The 21,131-nt window shown below is 37.2% G+C and overlaps 1 protein-coding gene across 1 annotated transcript; it reads right to left on the bottom strand.

Annotated features, from left to right (window-relative positions):
* Nucleotides 1-333: 333 nt before the first annotated feature.
* LOC108682109 lies at nucleotides 334-18,782 on the bottom strand. Its single transcript, XM_047883564.1, has 2 exons — nucleotides 18,417-18,782; nucleotides 334-7,359 (listed from the first exon to the last, which is right to left on the bottom strand). The coding sequence occupies exons 1-2, from the start codon at nucleotides 18,626-18,628 to the stop codon at nucleotides 4,236-4,238; spliced, it is 3,336 nt and encodes a 1,111-aa protein (XP_047739520.1). The 5' UTR covers nucleotides 18,629-18,782; the 3' UTR covers nucleotides 334-4,235.
* Nucleotides 18,783-21,131: the final 2,349 nt, after the last annotated feature.

Raw genomic sequence — 21,131 nt, 5'->3', positions numbered from 1 at the left:
AATAACATCAAAATAACAACGACATAAACAGCAGAGATGAAAATATTTCTGAATTTAGGTACGGATAAATGAAATGAGTTTCAAACTAAAACTTTAGCTGCAGTTTGGCTTATTAGTGCTCAGAAAACTTGCTAAACAGTCTTGAAGACAATTAAATTTATTTGCAACTTGACGATGAAACAAAGTGTTACCTCCGTTAAAATCATGTGCAAGTATAATTATGTAGCTTAGCTGGCGCGAACTTTTTCCAATTAATTTTTATTATATAGACGTATTTATTATTAATAACTCCTGAGTATGAGATATTAAGGGTCTTTATTATATTCAGTGATGATGAAGTTGAGTTGAAAAGCAAAATCGAGCAAATTTGAGAGGTTCTAAGGAATATTTCGCTCGTCTGACCACGCATGGCGAGCACGACTTTCAGCATGAGGAGGTAAACTGACGCATGCTGGACGCGCTACATGAATTCAACAGATGAAAAGGTATCTGAAACATTTGAAAAAAGCTTCAATAGTATGTTGATGAATTTGTAGTCATCTATAAAAAACTGAGTAATTTTCGAGATTTTATTAGATAATATTGGCTGCGTTTAGTGCCATGGGTCAGCCATCATCACAATGTAATTAATGCTCAATTGCTTTTACAATAATAATTCATACTCCCAAGCTTATTTGAAATACATCATATATCTTTTCATCTTGCATACGACAAACGAGAAGTTACACTCAACGAAAATACATTCCAACGCTCTTTGAAAGGCGCACTTCAGCAACGTATTGAACGCCTCTCAAGTACCCAACCAGCCTTTAAAATAAAATTTTCATCGAGAATCTGGTGAAAAATGCTCGCAAAAACATAATTTCCATCAAGTGGCATTAAAACATATTTTTCGTAGGTAATTTTCTCAAAAAATTCTACAAATCGATGCGGTCTTGACGGAACTGTGAATTAAATGTAAATAACAATCGAATCAACCTCATGTTAAAACTACCAAATTTGCTTTAAAATATTATCTAAATTGTATAAAAATTATTTGCAAGCAAAGCTCCTCACTTGGTAGGGCTCTGAATGCTGGCAGTGACGAAGCATCGAAAAGATTAACAGGTTAATGAATTCATATATAAATATATATACACCGATATTTATATTTTACCGATTGTGAATGATAGTCAAATAAATAGTGTTGTTTAACTAATTAGCATTATGAGCGAAATTAATGTATATGATGCATATGTCATAATTTAGCTAGTTTAATAAAATGGCAAACAATATTTTAAAACATCCACGGTTCTATAATCCAACTTTACATTCATTCCTCATTATCAATATTGGACCAGCCAGAATAGTTAATATCTTTTCAAATGGTGCATACGTGACACAATATTTTCTTCGGTTTTTAGTGCACTAAATGCCTAGCTAATATAAACTAACATCTAGAAGATAACATTTACAGCACACTAAAATGAGTCATTGGGCCCGGACCAAGTCAAACTACTCTTTCAATTTCACAACGTAGAGCAAAATTTCCTTTAAGACAACTAATGCCTTTTCAGAATAATCGTCACACCCCAACTCGTGTCCCGGAGAAAATACTTTCTTAACATATTGTTTAAATGGAAGGATCTCTCTTAATTGTTGCCAATTATAGCTTACATGTTCAATAAAATTTTACATATAGGTGCTTTATTTTTCAACTAATAAACTTGGGGTGAACAAACGCTCTGTGTGATTCTTATCTAATTGACACAATTTCTGCACGCATTTCAACCTGTCATGGAATAATAAACAAGTTTTGAAAATTTATTTACCATAGCCATGCATAATGTGTCCCTTAGATAATCATTTCCATGAAACCCTAGTCAATCCTTACCACAGCCATGATGTTTCTCTCCATGAAACAAAAGTCAATCCGCAGAGGACGAATCTCAATCGTTGATGTACTTAGCGATCACGCAGTAGCATAAAGCCACGCAAAATAATAGCGTCAAGGTATTTTACTATAGTTAATTCTACTCTTTATAACACTCATAGATAATTCATTAACACCACGAATACCTCCTAAATATATCACACACAGCTCTATAAGGGCAACATTGCTGGGTCACAGACTGACAATGCTTGGTATGTCTTCGAGTTCAGCCATGAAGAAAACATGGCTGGCGTCAGAGACTGTCAGCGCTTGGCATGTCTTCGAGTTTAGCCATGAGGAGAACATGGCTGGCGTCAGAGACTGTCAGCGCTTGACATGTCTTCGAGCTCAGCCATGAGAACAACATGGTTGGGGTCAGAGACTGACAACGCGTGGCATGTCTTCGAGTTCATTCAAGCTTTAGGAAGTGCTTGGCAAGACTTACGAATCATGTTCAGTATTTTTCCTGCACCCGTCAACTACGAGTTTACGCCTCATTATATGACAGCTCGCTTTGAATTCGAGGAATCTCAGGTTTACTTAAGTTGTCTCCAAATCGGTGTAATTACATCAACAGTGATACAAAAGATAATAATATGCTTGAACATAGAATTTCCTTCCTTCATGCTACAAAGTGAAAACAAATTCATCTTCTGAATGAAATTACAATGCCCATTATAACAAGATATTTTCATAGTTGAACATCGACTTTGTAACTGGCGTAACTCTGACTACGATCAAGGCGTCGATAAATCACGCAACTGTAACACTAAAACTGAACCGTAACTCATCTCATTAATCACTTATATCATTATATTAATTTATCTATTATATCTTTATATGATGTTATACTGACATCAGTGTCTAAGCAGAAAAAATCTGGCAAGCAAAGTTATAGATATTTTGACAGCATGAAAATTCGAGACCTATGAAATGCTCGCATTTGAATTTTGAAAATCATTACATTTGTATTACTTTTATAAGGGAACCTCTTTAATATTGTAATGTATGAAGAATAATAACGCGCATTGATGCAATATTGACGCACCCATTCGTCATAAAATAATTTTAAAAATCACTATAAATCGGTCCGGTAGCATTCGTTGTTTTGGTATAGCTATCGTGCATGTGACATGAAACTTAGGTGTATTCCTCTGTACATTGATCATTTCCGGCCAAAAATAATTAAAATGTCCTCTATTATGTAATTTTGCGTGACATTGCGGCTCATCAAAAATTTCAAATTACTGAGCGAAAAATTCCTCCCAATTCTTGTTGCTCAAATTTAATGCCAAACATTCTCTATGTAGAGACCGGTGAAAACTCCTTCTGATTCCTTTGGAATTTCATCCATTCAGATGCGAATGCAATCAAAGTACATACCTCATTGAACTACCTATGGTTCAATGTCATTCAGAAGCAGAAAGACAAGTTAAAATTCGCAATAAAAAGTATGATACTGTTTATAAAAGTTTCTTAAGCATACAAAGAGAAAAGTTACGAGATGAGGAAGTTGAGCGCACGTTCAAGGCCTACAGAGTATACATGAACAGTTCATTAGATGTCTCGCACTGAAGAAAAGTAACTCGGCTAACTACATTACATTACAAGTTTAATCCCTCAATAATTTTTAACTATTTTCAATGCTGAAAGGCAATTCAAACATTGATGAGAAACGTTACAAACGTACAAAGAAATCATTGACTAGATAATGGTTTACTACAGAGACATTGAAATGTTGTTCAAATTATTCTTCGTTCATTACCGATGAGTTGCAGAAACCTAGCATTTTGTGGGGTTACAGACGTCTAAGGCAGAAGAGGCAGGGCATTTTCTAATTCTTACACACTACAGGTTGACTGAGAGGGCAACGATATTACACTCTCGCACATTCAAAAGGATATATCAGGCTTTAGACGTAAGTATACACTAAAATGTAACGTTCATGGAATGTGGGTAGACGACTAGCGAGCTTTTAGGCAGCATACTGAGCAGATTACGAACTTCAAGGAAGCTTCACCGTCAGAAAAAAAAATTATTTATTTTATTCCGCAAAAAACTACGTAAACTGTGTGAAAGCCTTAGAAAAGTTGAGCAAATTGAGATAGCGCACATGGGACATTCTTCTCGTAGGATAAGGAATTAAAAAGAACGAAATCTATTATCTTAACTAATAGACTTTATGCCACTTCTGAGTTCCAGATTGTGCTCAAAAAACAATCTTTTGGTACTTAGTCGGCTGAGTAAAAGATCATTTTTGTTTGAGCAGTTTAAACTCCAAGAAATAAATTCTAGAGAGTTACTGATCACATTTGTAATGGCACTATCCTTCTTCGTTAGCCATGGATAGATTTTGTCTTGTGGCTATGTTTTGTCTGTCATTTGGGGATTCGCTCACTTCTTGTTCATGCTCTGTAAGTTGAACATGCATAGGCAACCCGCTAGATGGATTTTGGTGCAAGAGGTTGTGCCGCATTATAGAGGGGGATTTGGGCGATCCTCCTTGTGGGTAGTCTATTAATACTGCCGCTGTTGGGTGTTCATCTGAGAGCGATCGTTCGGGCAAAGCTGGCCGAGTTATTTCACCCCTCTCTTCCATTGAAGAAGATTCTTGTAGTTCATACCGGGCGTGGGTCCTCATATGCCGGGTAATCATGTCACGGCGGCAGGCAGCGTAGGGACACTGAGGGCATTTGTAGGGCTTTTCTCCTGTGTGTGTTCGCTGATGGGTTGATAAATGATCCGATCTGGAAAAAACTTGACCGCACACTCGGCATGTATACGGCTTGTGACCAGTGTGGAGCCGCATGTGCCGAGTCAGCATGTCTGAACGGGCAAAAGATCGCTTACAAACTTCACACATGTATGCCTTACTGGATACTTCAACCTGCTTGCTTTTGTGCCGAGATGCGATGTGTTTCGCCAGCCGATCATGCAAGCTAAACATTTGTCCGCATACGGGACACATGAACGCTACTTCAGCTCCCTGAGGCATTTCCTCAACAACAGGTGAGACTTCCAAATGGTACCTCAAAGCAACACTTTCCCGAGAATGTCTTATACCTAGAAGAGGAGCATGTGGAGATGGTAGCCGCGGGTGCTCTGGCGCTCCTGGGGACCTAGGAGGCATTGGAGATGTACTCGTCGTCCGCAGGATGGAAGGAGAATGTGGTGAAGCCAAACCTGAAGGTATCGCTACAGTTGGTAAACCTAAGCTGTCACTACTGCTCGTACTACCGGTCTTTCCACCTGGTCCTGTCCTCATGGAGAGATCAAGTGGTGAATCTTGTGGAGATGAATGATCAGACTCTAGAGATCCTCCCTTTTTAGGGATATGTATCGGCTTGGGCACATTCCTCCCTTGGCGTAAAACTGATTCTCTGGTAACTGGTGGCGACTGATCCCATAACTGCAAATCAGAATCGGAATGCGATCGACGCCGATAAAGAGTAGAGATATATATCCCAGTTGGATAATATTCGGATCCCGATGCCGGGGAAATTGGAGTAGATGGTGTGTGCGGAGATGAGGTCGTGTGAGACGAAGAAGGGGAATGAGGTAATGATGCACCCAGTCTATGCGGATCTGGAGGAGCACAGGACTGGCATGAGCACCCAAGATAATGCGTTGAAAGAGAGTTTCCGTCATTTTCGCTTCGTAAAACTGAAACTTTTGGTGGTGCTCGAATTACACTGGTAGTCGCATAAGCTGGATGATGGGAAAAATCGCCATCGTCTTCATCTATGCTTCTTTCTTTTATTCTAAGCGGGCTAACTGACAATTTAGGGGAGTCTGTGGTAGTACGAGGATAGATTGTGTGCGGTGAGTCCAAAGGATTAGGTGATCTTGGCAGGGGAGAGAACACTTCCTCGCTTTCCTCACTGATAGCGCCGCATGCATATCGCTCCTTATCGTAACTATCGAATCTGAATACTTCCGAGCTTTGATGACCCGCGGGAACTCTAGAAACTCGTTGAATGACTCCTCCCCCTTCGACCACCACCGTGGGTGATCCAGGGATACCCCCCGGCAGCGGAGAGTCCACCGTCATGGCTTCCTGAGGAGCCTGGCGGGTGAAATCTGAATGACGAGGGTACATGGGCAGTGGCGCAGTAGCTGATAATACACGACTACCACCAGAAGTGGGATCTCCGATCCTAATACCATGTATATTGACCGCTGAACTTTCGCATCGCGTGCGTCTGATCCTTGGATTCGGTCGTTGCCCACTTAGGCTACTTAATGCAGATTTTTTATTTTTATGCGCTGGTAAATCTGCTGCTTTCTTCAGTTTTTCATCAGTCAGCTTTGGTTTTCTTGAAATAGGTTGAATTGCCGATGTTGCTAAACCGGATTTCAGAGCAATTGAAGTAGCCGGGAAAGTTCGAACACTTGCTAAACAGGGAGACACTTTATTGTTCTTTTTTGGAGGATTTTCACACTCTGGCCGGCTTTTTGAAATTCCACTACGCCTATATTTTGAAACATCAACCGATGAAGATGCACTGCTGATACCGTGAGAAGAATTTATTTTTGAAGTTTCAGGCTTTTCTAGAAAATAGAGACATTTTTTCTTTTCATTAATTTTTGACGGAGCTTTCAAATTCTTTGAAATTGGACTTATTACCTTGGAACTATTGGTGGATGCATCATCTCCTACAGCCTTCGAGAAATCTTTACTTTTCCGACAATGTTTCCTTTCATGAAGAGAAACTTTGGCAGTTTCATTTTTTATATTAACTAATACTTCCTTTTTGTTATGTGTTGCAAGTTCTCGACGCAGAGGGCTGGTAAAATAATTTCTTTCTTCCTTTACATCTTCTACAGCTAAAGGCTTACCACTAAAGTCAGTCTTCTTAGCGACAATGTCATGTTCGGAATTATTCGCTTTGTTGTCTTTGACAGGAATCTCTTTGACTAATGACAAGTTTAGAGCTTGATCGCCAATACATTTTTCTTCACTTTGATAGTTCCAACTACCAACTTGTGGACCAGATGTCGACGCAGCATGAAAAAGTCCATTTGAGTTCGTTTTATCGCAATTCGCGTTTTGTGACCGGTTGTCCTCATTTTCAAAGTTCCTGTGGCCGTCGCGTAATGAACTAAATGCAGACTCGCTGGCAGCCCTACACAGTCGTTGACTAGTTAGTTCTAGAACCACTTGATTGAGTCGCTTGCGTTTATTGCTCCTCTGAGCATGAGGAGAAGGAGGACTGCTACTACTCCTACTACTGCTGCTCCTACCGGGAGTTGAAGTTCCTTCGGATGAATTGGATGAACCTAGAGTCGATGAACCTCCTTCGGGAGACTGGACTCGGTATCGAGGCCTGCGCTTCGAGCTGCTGGCTGTAATGGCTCTGCAGCTGAGGTGACTAACTTTGTCTGGTGCACCATCCCCAGACGAGCAATCGCTTTGAAATCCTCCAGCAGACGAAACTTGGTCCTTTCTGCAAAAAAAAAGAAGAATATGTTACATAAAATTTTCGTGGTACGAATATTTCGTATAGTTCTGACATCAGTGTGCACGTGATCTGCTTTCAATTAATTCTTTGTTACTCCTAAATGCATTGCTGTATAAACTACCAATCTCTTCGTACAAAATAATTTCTGAAAAAAGAAATATACATTGCTCAGCATCACTTTCAGTCCTTTTTTGAAATTTCACTCGTGCGCTCGGCCAGCGTTGGCGTGAGCGATGAATGTCATGGAGGAACTTGTCTTCGAGGCTTCAACACAAATCTTTCTAATTGGCTTGAGAAGACGAACAGTTGAAACTAAGAGTATCGTTACAGAGAGCGAAGAAAAGATCGTGTGTCACAGCCCTCCCCACACTGCGTTCTTCACTGTCGCAAGACGATGCTTTCAACGCCGCCACCGTCGTGAACGTTGAGTAATTCCCGTGCAGAGATTAGGTAGCCCTTAAGAGTTAATATGAATTTAGCAAGAATTTACAGTGTTTAATAAGTATATACATTTCAGTTTAATTCGTTACGAATTAAACGAATTAAAACGAATTAAAATTCGGACGGATTAGAATTATTATTAGAAACGAATTAGAATTATTAGGAACGATTAAATTTCGAACGGATAGAACGAATTAAAATTCGTTACGAATTAAATATGCAACAAAAACTTAAAACATGGGTTTAAATTATTGGATGATAACGAAGTGGACTCAAGTAGGTTATAAAATCTGGGTATTCAAGAATTTTTTGTTTTGCTTTATTTGAGTTCAATGAACTCGTATGAGCGGGAATTATTTCATCCCTTATGAATACTAACGTATGAACTTTAACTTGAATCAGGCTTAAGTTATCCCTACATTTCTTTGTGCGATTGTTTATTGATATACAATATTGCAATTTTATTCGACTTCACAAGAAGCTATTGTGCTCAAAAAGAGGAGCTACAACGTCGACTTGGCAATAATTTTAAATTTCCACGATTTGAGCTTAAATTTTCTTCTTGAAACTAAAATAACTTCGTTTCCATGTTTTGTATTTTATGCATTTCCTATTTATGCTGTTTCTTACATCATGTATGTCACTTATCCACTAATAAAATACCTGTAACGCCCATGATCAATTGGGAGCCACGCAGCTAATTGTGGCAACACTTTTGCAGAACGGAAGCTACGGGCCACAGGAGCTGCAGCCTGCATTTAGATCTTAGAATGTCACCGATTGACGTCGATTGTAAACCTTATATATTCGCTGCATTTTCCTATGGTTTTAATTACCGTTTCTATTGGAGCAATTAAGGGGAGCGTCTGGGGTAAAATTTTGAATTTTGGCTTTTCCGGTTTTTAGTCTCATCTCAAAGCTGACATTCTGCTCTATCCAACGGTACCAAAATCATCTCTGTACGTTGATTTATGCGTTCACGACAGCTTGCAAAAGGGGGGGGGGGTCGGTGGGCTCTACTGAAAAGTTAACTTATTGTCACTGCAAACCTATCTCCTCCTAGAGTTTTTAAGCTACAACAATGAGACATATACCATTCGATGCGCAACAAAATTATCTAGAACGTAACACGGGCGTTTTTCTAATTTCGTTATAGTTTGGATTTTATTCCGCAAAAGGAGGGGTGGCGGGGGGGAAAATCAAAAAATTTTCGAAAAATTTACAAAAAATGCTCCCACACCCACAAAAATGAGAAATCCTAAAAACCCTCGTGTTACGTTTTAGATATGGTTTTTACGCATCGAATGATATGTGTCTCGATGTTGTAGCTTGAAAATCCTAGGAGGAGATAGATTTCTACAGTACCCCCTTTTTTGGCCGTTTTCTAATAATTTCACGTTTTCTTTCATTTTTTTTCGAAAAATTCACACGAACAAAAATGTCTTAGAATTCTGTTTTACATATGTGTACCAAGTTTCAGAGTGATCCGTCTGTGAATAGCCGAGATAAATTTTACCCCAGACGCTCCCCTTAAGCGAAAGAAAATTTATCGGCTCCTTCGAATATTCTGCCAGCAGAGGAAAGTTTGCTGCTTTCAAAATCAGTTAAATGCCTCAAAATTCTCCGTCAATAAACAGCCGGAGTGTCTAGACGCGAAGATAAACGTCGATCGTAACCACGTCGAACACATTCCAGAAAATGAGACCAAAGATACCGTGAGCCTGTCAAGGACTCGAGGGCGCCAGCGGGCAAAGCCCTTGACGAACGTTTCTTGGGCTTAGTTTCGCAAATTTTTGCTGCATTATCTGAAGTCTTGAACAGAATGACGAGGAAAGAAGTCTACGGCTTCCGAAGGGGACGTCTTATGTATAAGAGAGCCCAATTGAATGAAAAATTATTGGCCTATTGGCATTATTGAAAGAGTAATACTCAGTCCAGACGGTCTCGTTCAGTCATCTCGGGTTAAGACGGTTGGTACGAGTTGAAGGGACGGAGAGCAAAATATTTTGATAGGCCAATCTGCTAGCTGGTTGTCTTAATTGGGAGCAGCTTATAAGAGCAATAAAGGAACGAATTATAACTGCCTCTACGATATAGCCTATACATGAAACGCTTAGGACAATGTACTTTTATGAAAAAAAAAGGTAGTTTGTTGATAATCCTGACGTGCTAAAATGTGCAAACACTATAAATAATGATCAATAACTCCATGTATCGGTTACGTTCAAGTAATATAGGTTAATTTTTCGCGACAGGATTATGGAATATTGGATTCAAGTTTTTACACTCAAGTGAATTCGCGTATTCCGGGACCTCGAGCGAGAAGACCGTACGTGAGTTAGAAGGACGATCACGAGCCCAGCCCAACAAAAATATGCTGGAATGCCTCGGCCTGCTGCCAATTGAGGAATGATGATTTTGAGGATTGTTTTTTTTTTTTATTATTTGAGGAGCAATCCCTCATGAACAATTAAAAAATGTGAACAAAGGTCTGCCGTGTCATTTCACGTCACAATATTTTAGTAATCTCAGTAATGCGACGTAATAAAATAGATTAGTTTCTCGTACGCTCCGTATAGCGTACTTGAGACGCAGTAACGCGCGGCACGTTCTTTGTCAGGTAAACAACTTTCAGTCTTTCTATTTTCCAAGGTACGGGTCGGTGTTCTTTACAGCTGGCTTTAGATTAAAGCGAACTACAGGTGGCTACAGTTATCGCTTTGCCAAACACTAAAGTCTCGCCCCTGAGAATTATGCTCAGCCAACTAGATTGCTTTAGTCCGCTTACAGAATTGCCAGCGCTTCATGTTTTTTTTTACAGCCGGGTTCTTCCGACGATGAAACGCGCGAAATTACACCAAGAATATGCGCCAAATTGTACACCAGTCAGGAAGGAATTAGCAAGGTTTTGCAATCGGAGCGTCAGCATTTGTACCAGACGAGTTTCTTGCTTAAATTAAAAGGAATCATATGGATTTTAATGCGAATTTAACGCATTGCGTTTATTGCTGAAATTTATTTTATGATTAGAAGGAATTATCGTGAACACGGTTTACACTTTATATTGCAAAACCATGAATGTGCAAATTATTGAGATGTTTTTAACATTTAATACACTGAAGTATAAAACATTATAATATGTGTAAATTAATAGATATACAACGAATAGCGAGTCCAAGTGTTATTTTAAAACCTTGTTTTTATGACCTGTATCAGTAATCCATAGAAACTTATCCATTTTCTGTTACGATCGGCCTACTTGACATAGAAAACTGTATTCTATTTAGGCATCCTCAAGTATATACTCGACGATGAAGAAATAACATTCTCTTCTTGCGACTTGATACTTTTGCCTTGTTTGGTGATAATTCTTACGAAATAATCATTTGATTAAATTTTATAGACCTGTCGTCACATCCGCAAAGCAATTTTTTAATTAAACTTGTCTGCTTCTAATAATTGTTTCTGATATTCCAACTCAAACCAGACCAAACGATATTTTAGGTTCCGAATAATGATGTTTCATCATTAACAATCTAATTAAATAAAAAAAATACATTTTGAATTCATGAGTATTCTCTTTAAATATAAATTTGAGAAATCATTTGAATAATTTCACTCGTATTTAGGTCAATATGAAGGTGTAATAAGCGCTATTTTCTTGATTTTATTTATGTTTTATAATGTATAACAAGTATTTATCTCATTCGTAGTAACACAAATACCAAGTCTACTTAACATTTTCGTTAAAGATAAGATATGATGAACATATTTGGCGTTTTCTTTGATTTTTAATTCTTTAAAATACCAGTGTCGTGCAGCATCGCCTTCCATTATTCAAATAATACCGCCTCCAAAACCACAAACATTTGGAAAATAAATCTCCGGATATCGGACATTACATTTCAGCCTCCGAAATCCGTTCAATTGAATATTTTTGTTTAAATCATTACAGACCTACACAGGAACAACACATGCCGTGCGACAGAGAGAACAGAACTGAAGCACAAAGCAATTAATTTCACGAAGACAGGCAATACGCCGGATTGCTCAGAGACTGTCCGTGATGAAGTTGCGTCCCATAAGTTGAAATATTTATCCAGAAATGTGAAGATAAATGTGTACAACTGAAAGTTATTAAAAAGTTATTAAGTAATTATGTGCATTTATTAAGTTATTATGTACTGAAAGTTATTAGTTATGTGCATGAATGACATGCGTATTTGTGCTCCGAATAATGAGGAAATAAGTTAACCATCCTCTGTAACTTTGAAGCAGACTTATTATAATTCCAAATAAAAAGTAAACATTTTATTGAGAAAAGCAGACTGTGTAATTTTGAGCATATAAAATAATCATTTAATGCATGTACTTTTAGGAATGTTTTTTTAAGAAAAATATCACGTTTCGCAAAAAATCAAAAGTTTTCCATAAGAGCATACTTTCCGCTTTGTTGAATAATTTGGCGTCGTTAATTCTAAGATAAAAGTAAAACGTTTTCTTCATTGTGATAGCAATGTAAACTTTCGTTCATCTATAACTTATAATGCAGAAGTACATGCGTTATTTATCACTGTATAGTGGGCAGCGCGCTGCGCTATAGGGTGCACGCATGTGAGTGCTGCTCCGAACTTTTTGCTCAGGATTGCCCTACAAAAGCAAGCGGTCATCGCATCAATGGCGTCTTTTCAACCAAGTTTCCCCCATATTGAAAGCCTGGAAGCCTTCTTTATGATTCCCGTACAAAAATCCCGGCTATTATTTAGGCCTTTACTCTCTTTACTCTGAAACTTGGGTAGACGGAGTGACATTTTGGCGGGAACGCGAGATTTTGGGGTAGTAGTCCCAAAGCGTTTAATTTAGAGGCAAAAAGCATTTTTAATTATTATTTAAAGTCAGAATATAAAAATCGTAATCAAACAAAATGAACGAGAAATGTTAAAGCTGGAAACAGTGCATTTTTTCGCTAATAATTTTTTTTTCTCAAATTAGAATGGAATAAATGTTCATAAAATTGTATCGCAATTTCATGTATGGACTGACGACACATATGACCAAAAAGTAATAGGCCTTTCAAAAGCAGTTATAAATATTTTAATTAAACGGTGAAACGCATAGCGTTCAATGCTTCATTATTACGCAAGCGAAGAAGGGGCGAATTGAAAAGATCGAGGCCAATGAAATGAAATGTTGCCATTGAGACGGCCATGTTGCCACACTGGACGAGCTTATAGAGACCCCTGGGATGTGTGAATGCTACTATTATAATCTGTGCATGAATGCAGTGCAGAAACTCTGCACATGACGTAAATAAATTTTTTCCAAAATATATAGGTAATGATCATCACCAGGACGATTACTTTCTTTAATTTGCGAAGCGGCTGCGAAGTATTCAATTTAAAAAATTTTAAAAATGAATTTCCAGTTTTCTTGAAGAGTCTCACGACATAATTAGTTATCATATAAAAATGCATATAAATAGCGCGAGCATTGAATTTTCATGTGTATATACGATAATAAATAATGAAATAACATGTCTTTCTTTTATTTCTTCAATGCCTTTTCGTTATCTGATCGTTATACACGTCATTTTTCATTTTGTTATCAATAAATGCTACTATACACTTTTTTTGATACACGATACATGTTTGGTCATTCAATCAGCAATTTTTGCAAGAAATCTTCAATATAATAATATTCAAATCAAAGGTGTATTGTAATTCAGAAGCAATTTGTGGCATAATTGCGAATTTCCAAATGCGAACTGTTTTATAGAAATTAACTCAACAAGTTGTCGTGTTTTTCTTTCTTGATTTTTGTTTTCATATTTTTGATTTGCTTCTTTTGCAGAGTCAATAGAATTTTTAACGTGAATGCATAACATGATTCATTCCATGAACGGGAACTATTTAATTGGGAATTGTCGCGATCAGTAGAAATTAAAAGCAGAGCTTCTTCGAGTCTGGAAATAGAAAATATTTATCTCCACGTAATCTTGAAAAATTTAGGCTGGACATTAATAAATTTAAATTTATAGAACAACCTAAATAGCACAAATTGGAAAACCGGAAAATATTCTCATACAAATTGCTATAGGAAGAAAACTTTACTCTTTAACTTATATTTTCGAGTTCCTACAAGCAAAAGGGAGCACAGGAAATTTTTGGGAGATTTCAGAGGCTGGAACAGAAGCAACGAACTTCATTTTCTTGGTCGCCAGCCCATTAAGGTTGGGCCTATGCGACACAATAGGTCCGGAGGAGCGGCTGGATGGATATACATGTATTGGAGCTGGGCAGGGTGGGAGGCATGTTGTGTGAACACAAAAAAAGGAGAGACGCGGTAGCTTTCACCCCAAAATGATGATCATGAGGGCACGAAAATTATTGTACAGCATATATAATTACTATATATACATATATGTCTGGTATTGGCCAATAAAATTTGAGAATCGTTTTGACAAATTAAAAAAAAATAGAAGTAAAAGATTGCTACTTGGTTACAAATACTCAGTCTGCTACAGCCTAATAGAAAAAGCCCATGTTAATGGGGATTTCAGAGTAGATTTAAAAAGAGGTTAATTCCTCATTATTAATTCTTTAAATCGTATTTTTCGGCAAAGTATTGGCAAAATACAGCATCTGTGCGACGTTGCTGGAGATATAACCTCCATCTTGTGCTCCACGCACGGCCAGAGAGGGAGGAAATTTTGGGCCGCACAAGACTATATCGAGTGGTTTTGAGAGGGAGGTGTTCGAACCATGTGACCGAACCATCGAGTGGTTTGAGAGGGAGGTGACCGAACCATCTAGTGGTTTGAGAGGGAGGTGAGTTGAATGCCGAGGAAGGTGAGTGGGAGTTTTGAGTGGGCTCTGTCGGCGGACAATTAACTTATAAAACTTAGCAGAAATATTTAACGCAGTTCAAAATCTAACTTCTCAACATGTAGCGGTCCAGTTTAATATTTAAGATTTTGTATATGATAAACATATTTAGAAATTTTGAATTAGATTTAATTGTAAAGTCAAGGTTTGTTTATATCTGAACGTAACCACAGCTGAATACAATAGCCAACTTCATTCCAGCTTTTAGTATTTTTGTTACATTGTGCTGGAACCTCTTACTAGAGTAATTACTAAAGTGTTGCAACAGTCATCCTGTACCTATTACATTATTTAATAGCTATATAATTTGATTTATACTGTTTAAAATCGTTTTACATATATTTGTATTTATGTAACTTGTAACAATCCGTTATTTATACAGGGTTCTATACTCAGACCAGAAAAGCGTCTATTATTTCCCTCAATCCTGATAGTGAGATGCTTTAAACATATACCCACTAGGATATCATCGAAAATTTGGTGCTATGAGTCGCGGCGTAGGAAGATGAAACTGATTGAGTTCATCGGGATTAAGCAAGATAGCTAGCAATTTGGTTCAATTAACACTTATGAGTTGATAAATTTAAACAATTATATGCATTGACATTTGTATCAAATAAATTTGATTCACTTTAAGCCTCATTTCATGCATCTTGAAAATTAATTTTACACTAATTGTATAATAAATTAATAATTTCAATGGCAATGAGCAGTTTGTTTAGGGAAACCGTCAGAATTCAATTTAATTTTGTATACGAGTTATTCAAAATATATTATAAGTTCAATGACGAATTGCATGTAGCAGCTCGGTAATGCGCGTGTCAATAAGTTATACAAAAATTTAAAAGCAAATAATAGGTCAATCAAGTTCAATTTTTTGATTATTCATTTGTTGAATTGATGATGTATCTGGTCTCCTAAACGTTTTCATTAAATATATGGTGAACTTGCTTGGTGTTTTCTACGATTTTAAATTCTTAGTGAACTTGTGATTTAAGCAGACTAATGAAATAAAAAATACTTATAAAAACTATATTTTTTGACGCCGGCGTATGGCTGAGGTCTGCGTACAGCCAACGGGGGGAGGGAGAGTCTCGTAGGGAGACACAAGGCAGGGGGAGGGAGAGTCTCGTGGGGAGACACAAGGCAGGGGGAGGGAGCTGTCTCTTATACACATCTAGATGTGTATAAGAGACAGGCAGAGACGCGCAAGGGTGGGCAGAGACGCGCAACGGTGGGCAGAGATGCGCAAGGGTGGGCAGAGACGCGCAACGGTGGGCAGAGACGCGTAGGGTGGGCAGAATAGGCGTAGGGTAGCGTCACCCTCGCCCCACATCAGCAGCTGCCGCCCCATTTCCCACAACGGATCTCGGGACAGATTCGCTATACTCGCTCGCCCCATCCCATTGCCTGTTCCAGGGAACGGGCCTCTGCTCTGCGACGTTACTCCCGTTTTGTGCAACAGGTTCCCGTTTTATGAAACAGCCGCTGAACTACACGCTACGATATTTATCTCACTGCTCATCAAAGTTTTGCAGAATAGGTTCCCGCTTTAATTTACAGGCAAGGAACTAAAATGCTCACTAAATCTCGCTGTTGAATTATTTGTTATTTCAATTGATTCAATGATCAATAAAACAAGGTTAGATTTTCTTGAAAGTGCTTCACGATCTTAAGTTGAAAAGATAATTTTATAATAGAAAGATAGAAAACTCACTGTTATTTTAATCATTAAAGAAAACCTCAGTGAAATGAGACTTCATAATTTGTAAAGATATTTTAAAAACGAAGTGTGGCGGCTTCCATACACCCGAGTTACTGACACCGTCATAAAGAGAACTAGAACGCGCAGTTGCGATTTGTCTTATATATGTATATACGATTTCAAATTTCTCCGTTGTCACTATATCAGCCTTGTACCTGATCGAAGTTAGTACATCAAGCGCCGTTGTCCACATTCGGAACCATGTAATTCGTAATCTTCAAGGCCGGAATATCTGCTATTTTGTTGTTACGACCCCTAATTTTAACACGATTAAGATTTGGCATTATTAAATGTAGAATATCGTACTTTTGAGTAATAAGTTTTTATTTGTTGTTTCTGTTTACAAGTTATAGGTAAAGGAAAGAACCTCTCGTGTATCTTATTTTTCGAAAGGTAGTTATCTGCCCGAAAGAGCGTTAACAATGAACCGCTCGCTCACAACACGAAGCGTATAGCTCAGATACACGTGAGAAATTCATACGTTTTAGTAAATCAAACTGAAGTTACGCCAGAACTTGTCACAAATAGTGTAACTAACGAATACAATTTACAATTGCAACATAATCGTATGACCATGAGATGAAAATATTTATACGATTACTGTATACATTTATCATAATACAATGTATACGAACTATTCTACTTACGAATTATAAATTTCGTACAATGTACGATTCTACTTACGAATTCTAAATTTGTAGGAGCATAATACATAATGTAATTTTCGACATCAATAGATTGCCCGAGGATATTATACAAAATATCGTGATTTTAGTTATGACATGAATGTAGCGCCCAAATAAATGAAACGTTTGTTAAAAGTATAACTTTTGCCTGGACTATGACTTACAGAATCGCATTCTAGCTAACGATCGTAACGCGGCTAAAGACCACAACACAACTTATGACTAAATAATATAACATATTCAAAATTATGATCGAATTATAACGATTACTATTTAATTAAAGTCATTTCTTAATTCACGATTTATAATTTAAAGAATTTTTTTTTTCATTTTAGAGACATAACTTGCGATGACACAATATAATGATAGCATAACATTAAGATGCGACGGATTAACACAGAATTACTTAATTACGATGATGGCAAATTTCAATTATAGCATAAATCATGATCATAACACATCTCACGTCTACTGTATCGCGTGCGATCATTATATAACGTAAAGGTCATGATAATTAAAGGCAGAGGTAATTAAAGTTGACCGTAAAGATAATTCCCGACTTTTCTTGTTCAATCACTACACAATAAACGCTCAATAATTCAGCAAGCGGCAGTTATTTAATTTTTAATCTTAGAACAACTCACGGTCATACAGAGACTTGGGTTAAAAATTCAGACGCTGCAGCCTAAGACCAAGAAATTTTTCCTTGATAATAAATGTTGCAAATGAGCGTGGTTAGCGTGAGATGGCGACGACTCTGCAACTGGCAATAAGACGCCGCCGTCGCCATACTCGGCGCAGGCGACGAAAGCCTTTTCAAGAGGCTGGCTACTCATGTCATTGTCTTCCTATCAGCGACCACGATAACGAATTAAAAAAAATGCGTCGCTTCACTCCACCGTTATGCGTATGTGACGCTGGTGTCTTGTGTGTTATTTTCGGCTGTTGACGCCAAGTGTTAATGCGATGCTATTGAAATTTATCGTCTATAGGTTGTTGTATTTTGTAGATAATGTTTAAATATGAGCTGGTGATTGAGATGCTTCATAATTGTTTTTTCTATTATTTTATTGCTTACCAATTTTTAAGTTAGTTTATAAATATCAGCAAATTGCTGTACTGTATACGACTTTTTGTCTTCGGAAAACTTTTAACCCTCATTTCACATGCAAAAAATTATAAAATTACTTCGAACCCCAAGTTTTCCCTTCAAAATAAGCTGAGACAATATTTACCAAAGCAAAATACTCAACATAAAACCCTCACCTGGCGTTGAGTTCAACATCGTTCGTAAGGTGCAGAGGTAAGAGGGACATAAGACCAGCAGTTGACGAAGTTGTTGACAAGAGTTGAGCCTCGCACGTCAGTTGAAGAGTGCGCAGGTGTATCGTGTCTTGTTGCTGGGCTTCACTGGACAGTCTTACTTCTTGCCGTTTGTTTTGGAGTTCATTTTGGTTTCCTTGATGAGATTTGGACATACTGAGGTCATGTGCTATTCCCTCAACGGGGGATTGCTCGGATGCCGTGTGGGACTGGAGGTGTGGGTCTGAGGAGTTAGGGTCCACAAATTTTTCTGATACTAAGATGAGATTTGGGACAACTGCAGTTTTTGGGACCACTGCTATGCTTGGGTCTACGGACATGGTTTGTGCCATTGCTTGGCTAGGGACCACAGCTAAGTCTGGGACCGCAGTCTCCCCATCCTCTCCCTCCCCAACCAGAGCCCCACCTGCTCCACCGCCCCCATCCCGCTCGTCGTGTCGGGGATGAGGCGGGTGGTAGGGTGAGGAAGATAAGGATGAGGTAATGGTGGGGAAGGGAGCCACCTTGGGGAGAGGGTAGGCCGTCGTGTAGTCTTGAGGAAGGCTTTGGTGGCAAGCAACTTGAAATGTTTATAGCAGTCACGGCTGCATGTTTTGTTCAAGTCCGGTTGAAACTAATTAGAATATGTTAATTGATTTACTGGTAGTCAATGTGTACGAAGCCTAGAATGATTATCATTTTTACAATTTAAATAATTTCTTCGTCACCATCACAAAACAAGTATTAAATTCTCTTCATACGTTTTTTACTTCGGATTTACTATCATTTCTGATACGTTATATTTAAGCAAGGAATTTGCGTAAGTAAAATGATTTGAAAATATAATTTTGTACACAAAACACTTAGAACACTGTAAAAAGTTGAATGTTCAAAAAGTTACTGTTTATAAAGTTATCTGAACACAATAAAACACGGCGTTCCTTTCAAAATAATTCACTTGCATTTAATTTTTAAGACTTCTTATAGTAGAAAGGTCGTAGGGTTGAATAGTTAATTAAAATTCAGAACTAGTTTAGAGAGGCAAACGTATTTTACAGCTGCAAATAAGATGTACAAAATTCAATTCAAGACATTTTTCCCGATAACTGCACAAAGGAATTTATTGAACAGGATTAATTTCCCTTCACTTCAGGGTATTCCCAGGGTTACAAGTAGGAATTTCCTTTCACTTTAAGATATTCTCGAGGCTACGATTAAAATTATACTTTGATCTTGAACGGGAAGTTTAAAGTTTGGAATGAACTTGGATAAAATAAATACAAAGCTTCGGATTAATAAGTGAACAGATTCTTCCAAATTCGTAGATGAAAATACGGCATTACAACAAATATGTGAGGAAATTTCAACCAATAATAATTGTTATTATTGTTCGCTGTTGCAGGAGAGTTTGTGGAAGTTATTTTTTATATAATGTCAAACCGACAAAAAATTATTGCCAGGGTAAGCCAAAATACTACGCTCCGAATTATGTAATTTCAAATATATTACTTCAATGCGCCAAGAGGCGAGCAATCTGTTTTGAATTGTCGGAAATTTATGAGTGTGCATGATCTTTTACAGAATTATGAATATATTTGTCAGCTTTACAATGATCCTTGTCAGTTTATAAATGAAGTTCATTATCAATTAGCAGTATAAATCAGTATTGCAAAGATCATTGTCATTATTAAAATCAGTGTCAACTTCATCAAAATAAATTTAAAAATAAAAATAATTGTATTATGATAATAATTAAATAATAAAGAATAATAAAATTATTTAAAATAATAGCAGCAGAAATCAGTATCACGAAGATCATTGTTATTCTCAGGATCAATGTCATGGAGATCATTTTGACGATGGTTATTTTGAAGATAATTTTGACATTGCTCTTTCGTTGAAGCTACCATATTCCAGCGTACCAAATTAACTAACTGGTTTAACGCCCTTATTGTTAGGAAATTGTTACGCAAAGAAACTTTCCTACGAAAAAATCTAGCAAACGAATTCATAAGCGGGTTTGAAGTTAATTGACAACATACAGGAAAATATATAACATTTATAATGATGATCTTGTTACCCTGAATGAACGTTAAATGAATGATGATGGCCTTGGAAACGAATCGAAACTTTATGGCATAAAAATACTAGAAAATCAAAAAAGTTTATACGGCGCCATGGAAGCACTGTTCAACAAAAGAACATAAAAAAATCCACAAAATAAATAGATTTTAATGATGACATCACAACTCATTGCTTAAGTAAATCATTGCAAAGTTTGTCTTGCATAAACAAATGCGACATTCATCTGATAAATAGACTAACTAATTTCAATTCCCGAAAAAAAATTGAAATTCAAATTTCAGGAATTAGGCCAATAAATATTGGAAATAATAAACAGTTCATTTGTATATTGAAAAATCAATGAAATTCAAAATAAAACTTTTAAGCGTTTTTTTTAATATTCGCAATGAAAAACTGCCAAGAAAAAATACCCTTCAGACAACTGCGCATGATAATAGTTTTTAATTTATTCACATGGCACTCAATAAGAAAAGATTTTGAATTCGAGCCCTCATTCTCTTTGACTTTTATACATTCGCAGTTTTTAAGTGAAAAGCTAAAAATAAGATGGAATTTAATATTTGCCGAATATTTTTTGCAGCTGCCGAAAAAATG

Source organism: Hyalella azteca, unplaced genomic scaffold (genome assembly GCF_000764305.2).
Source record: "Hyalella azteca isolate HAZT.00-mixed unplaced genomic scaffold, Hazt_2.0.2 contig13234, whole genome shotgun sequence".
In the NCBI taxonomy this organism is placed as follows: Eukaryota; Metazoa; Arthropoda; class Malacostraca; order Amphipoda; family Hyalellidae; genus Hyalella; species Hyalella azteca.
The sequence above is the reverse complement of the archived record's forward strand: the minus strand, read 5'-3'. Positions and strand labels throughout refer to the sequence as shown.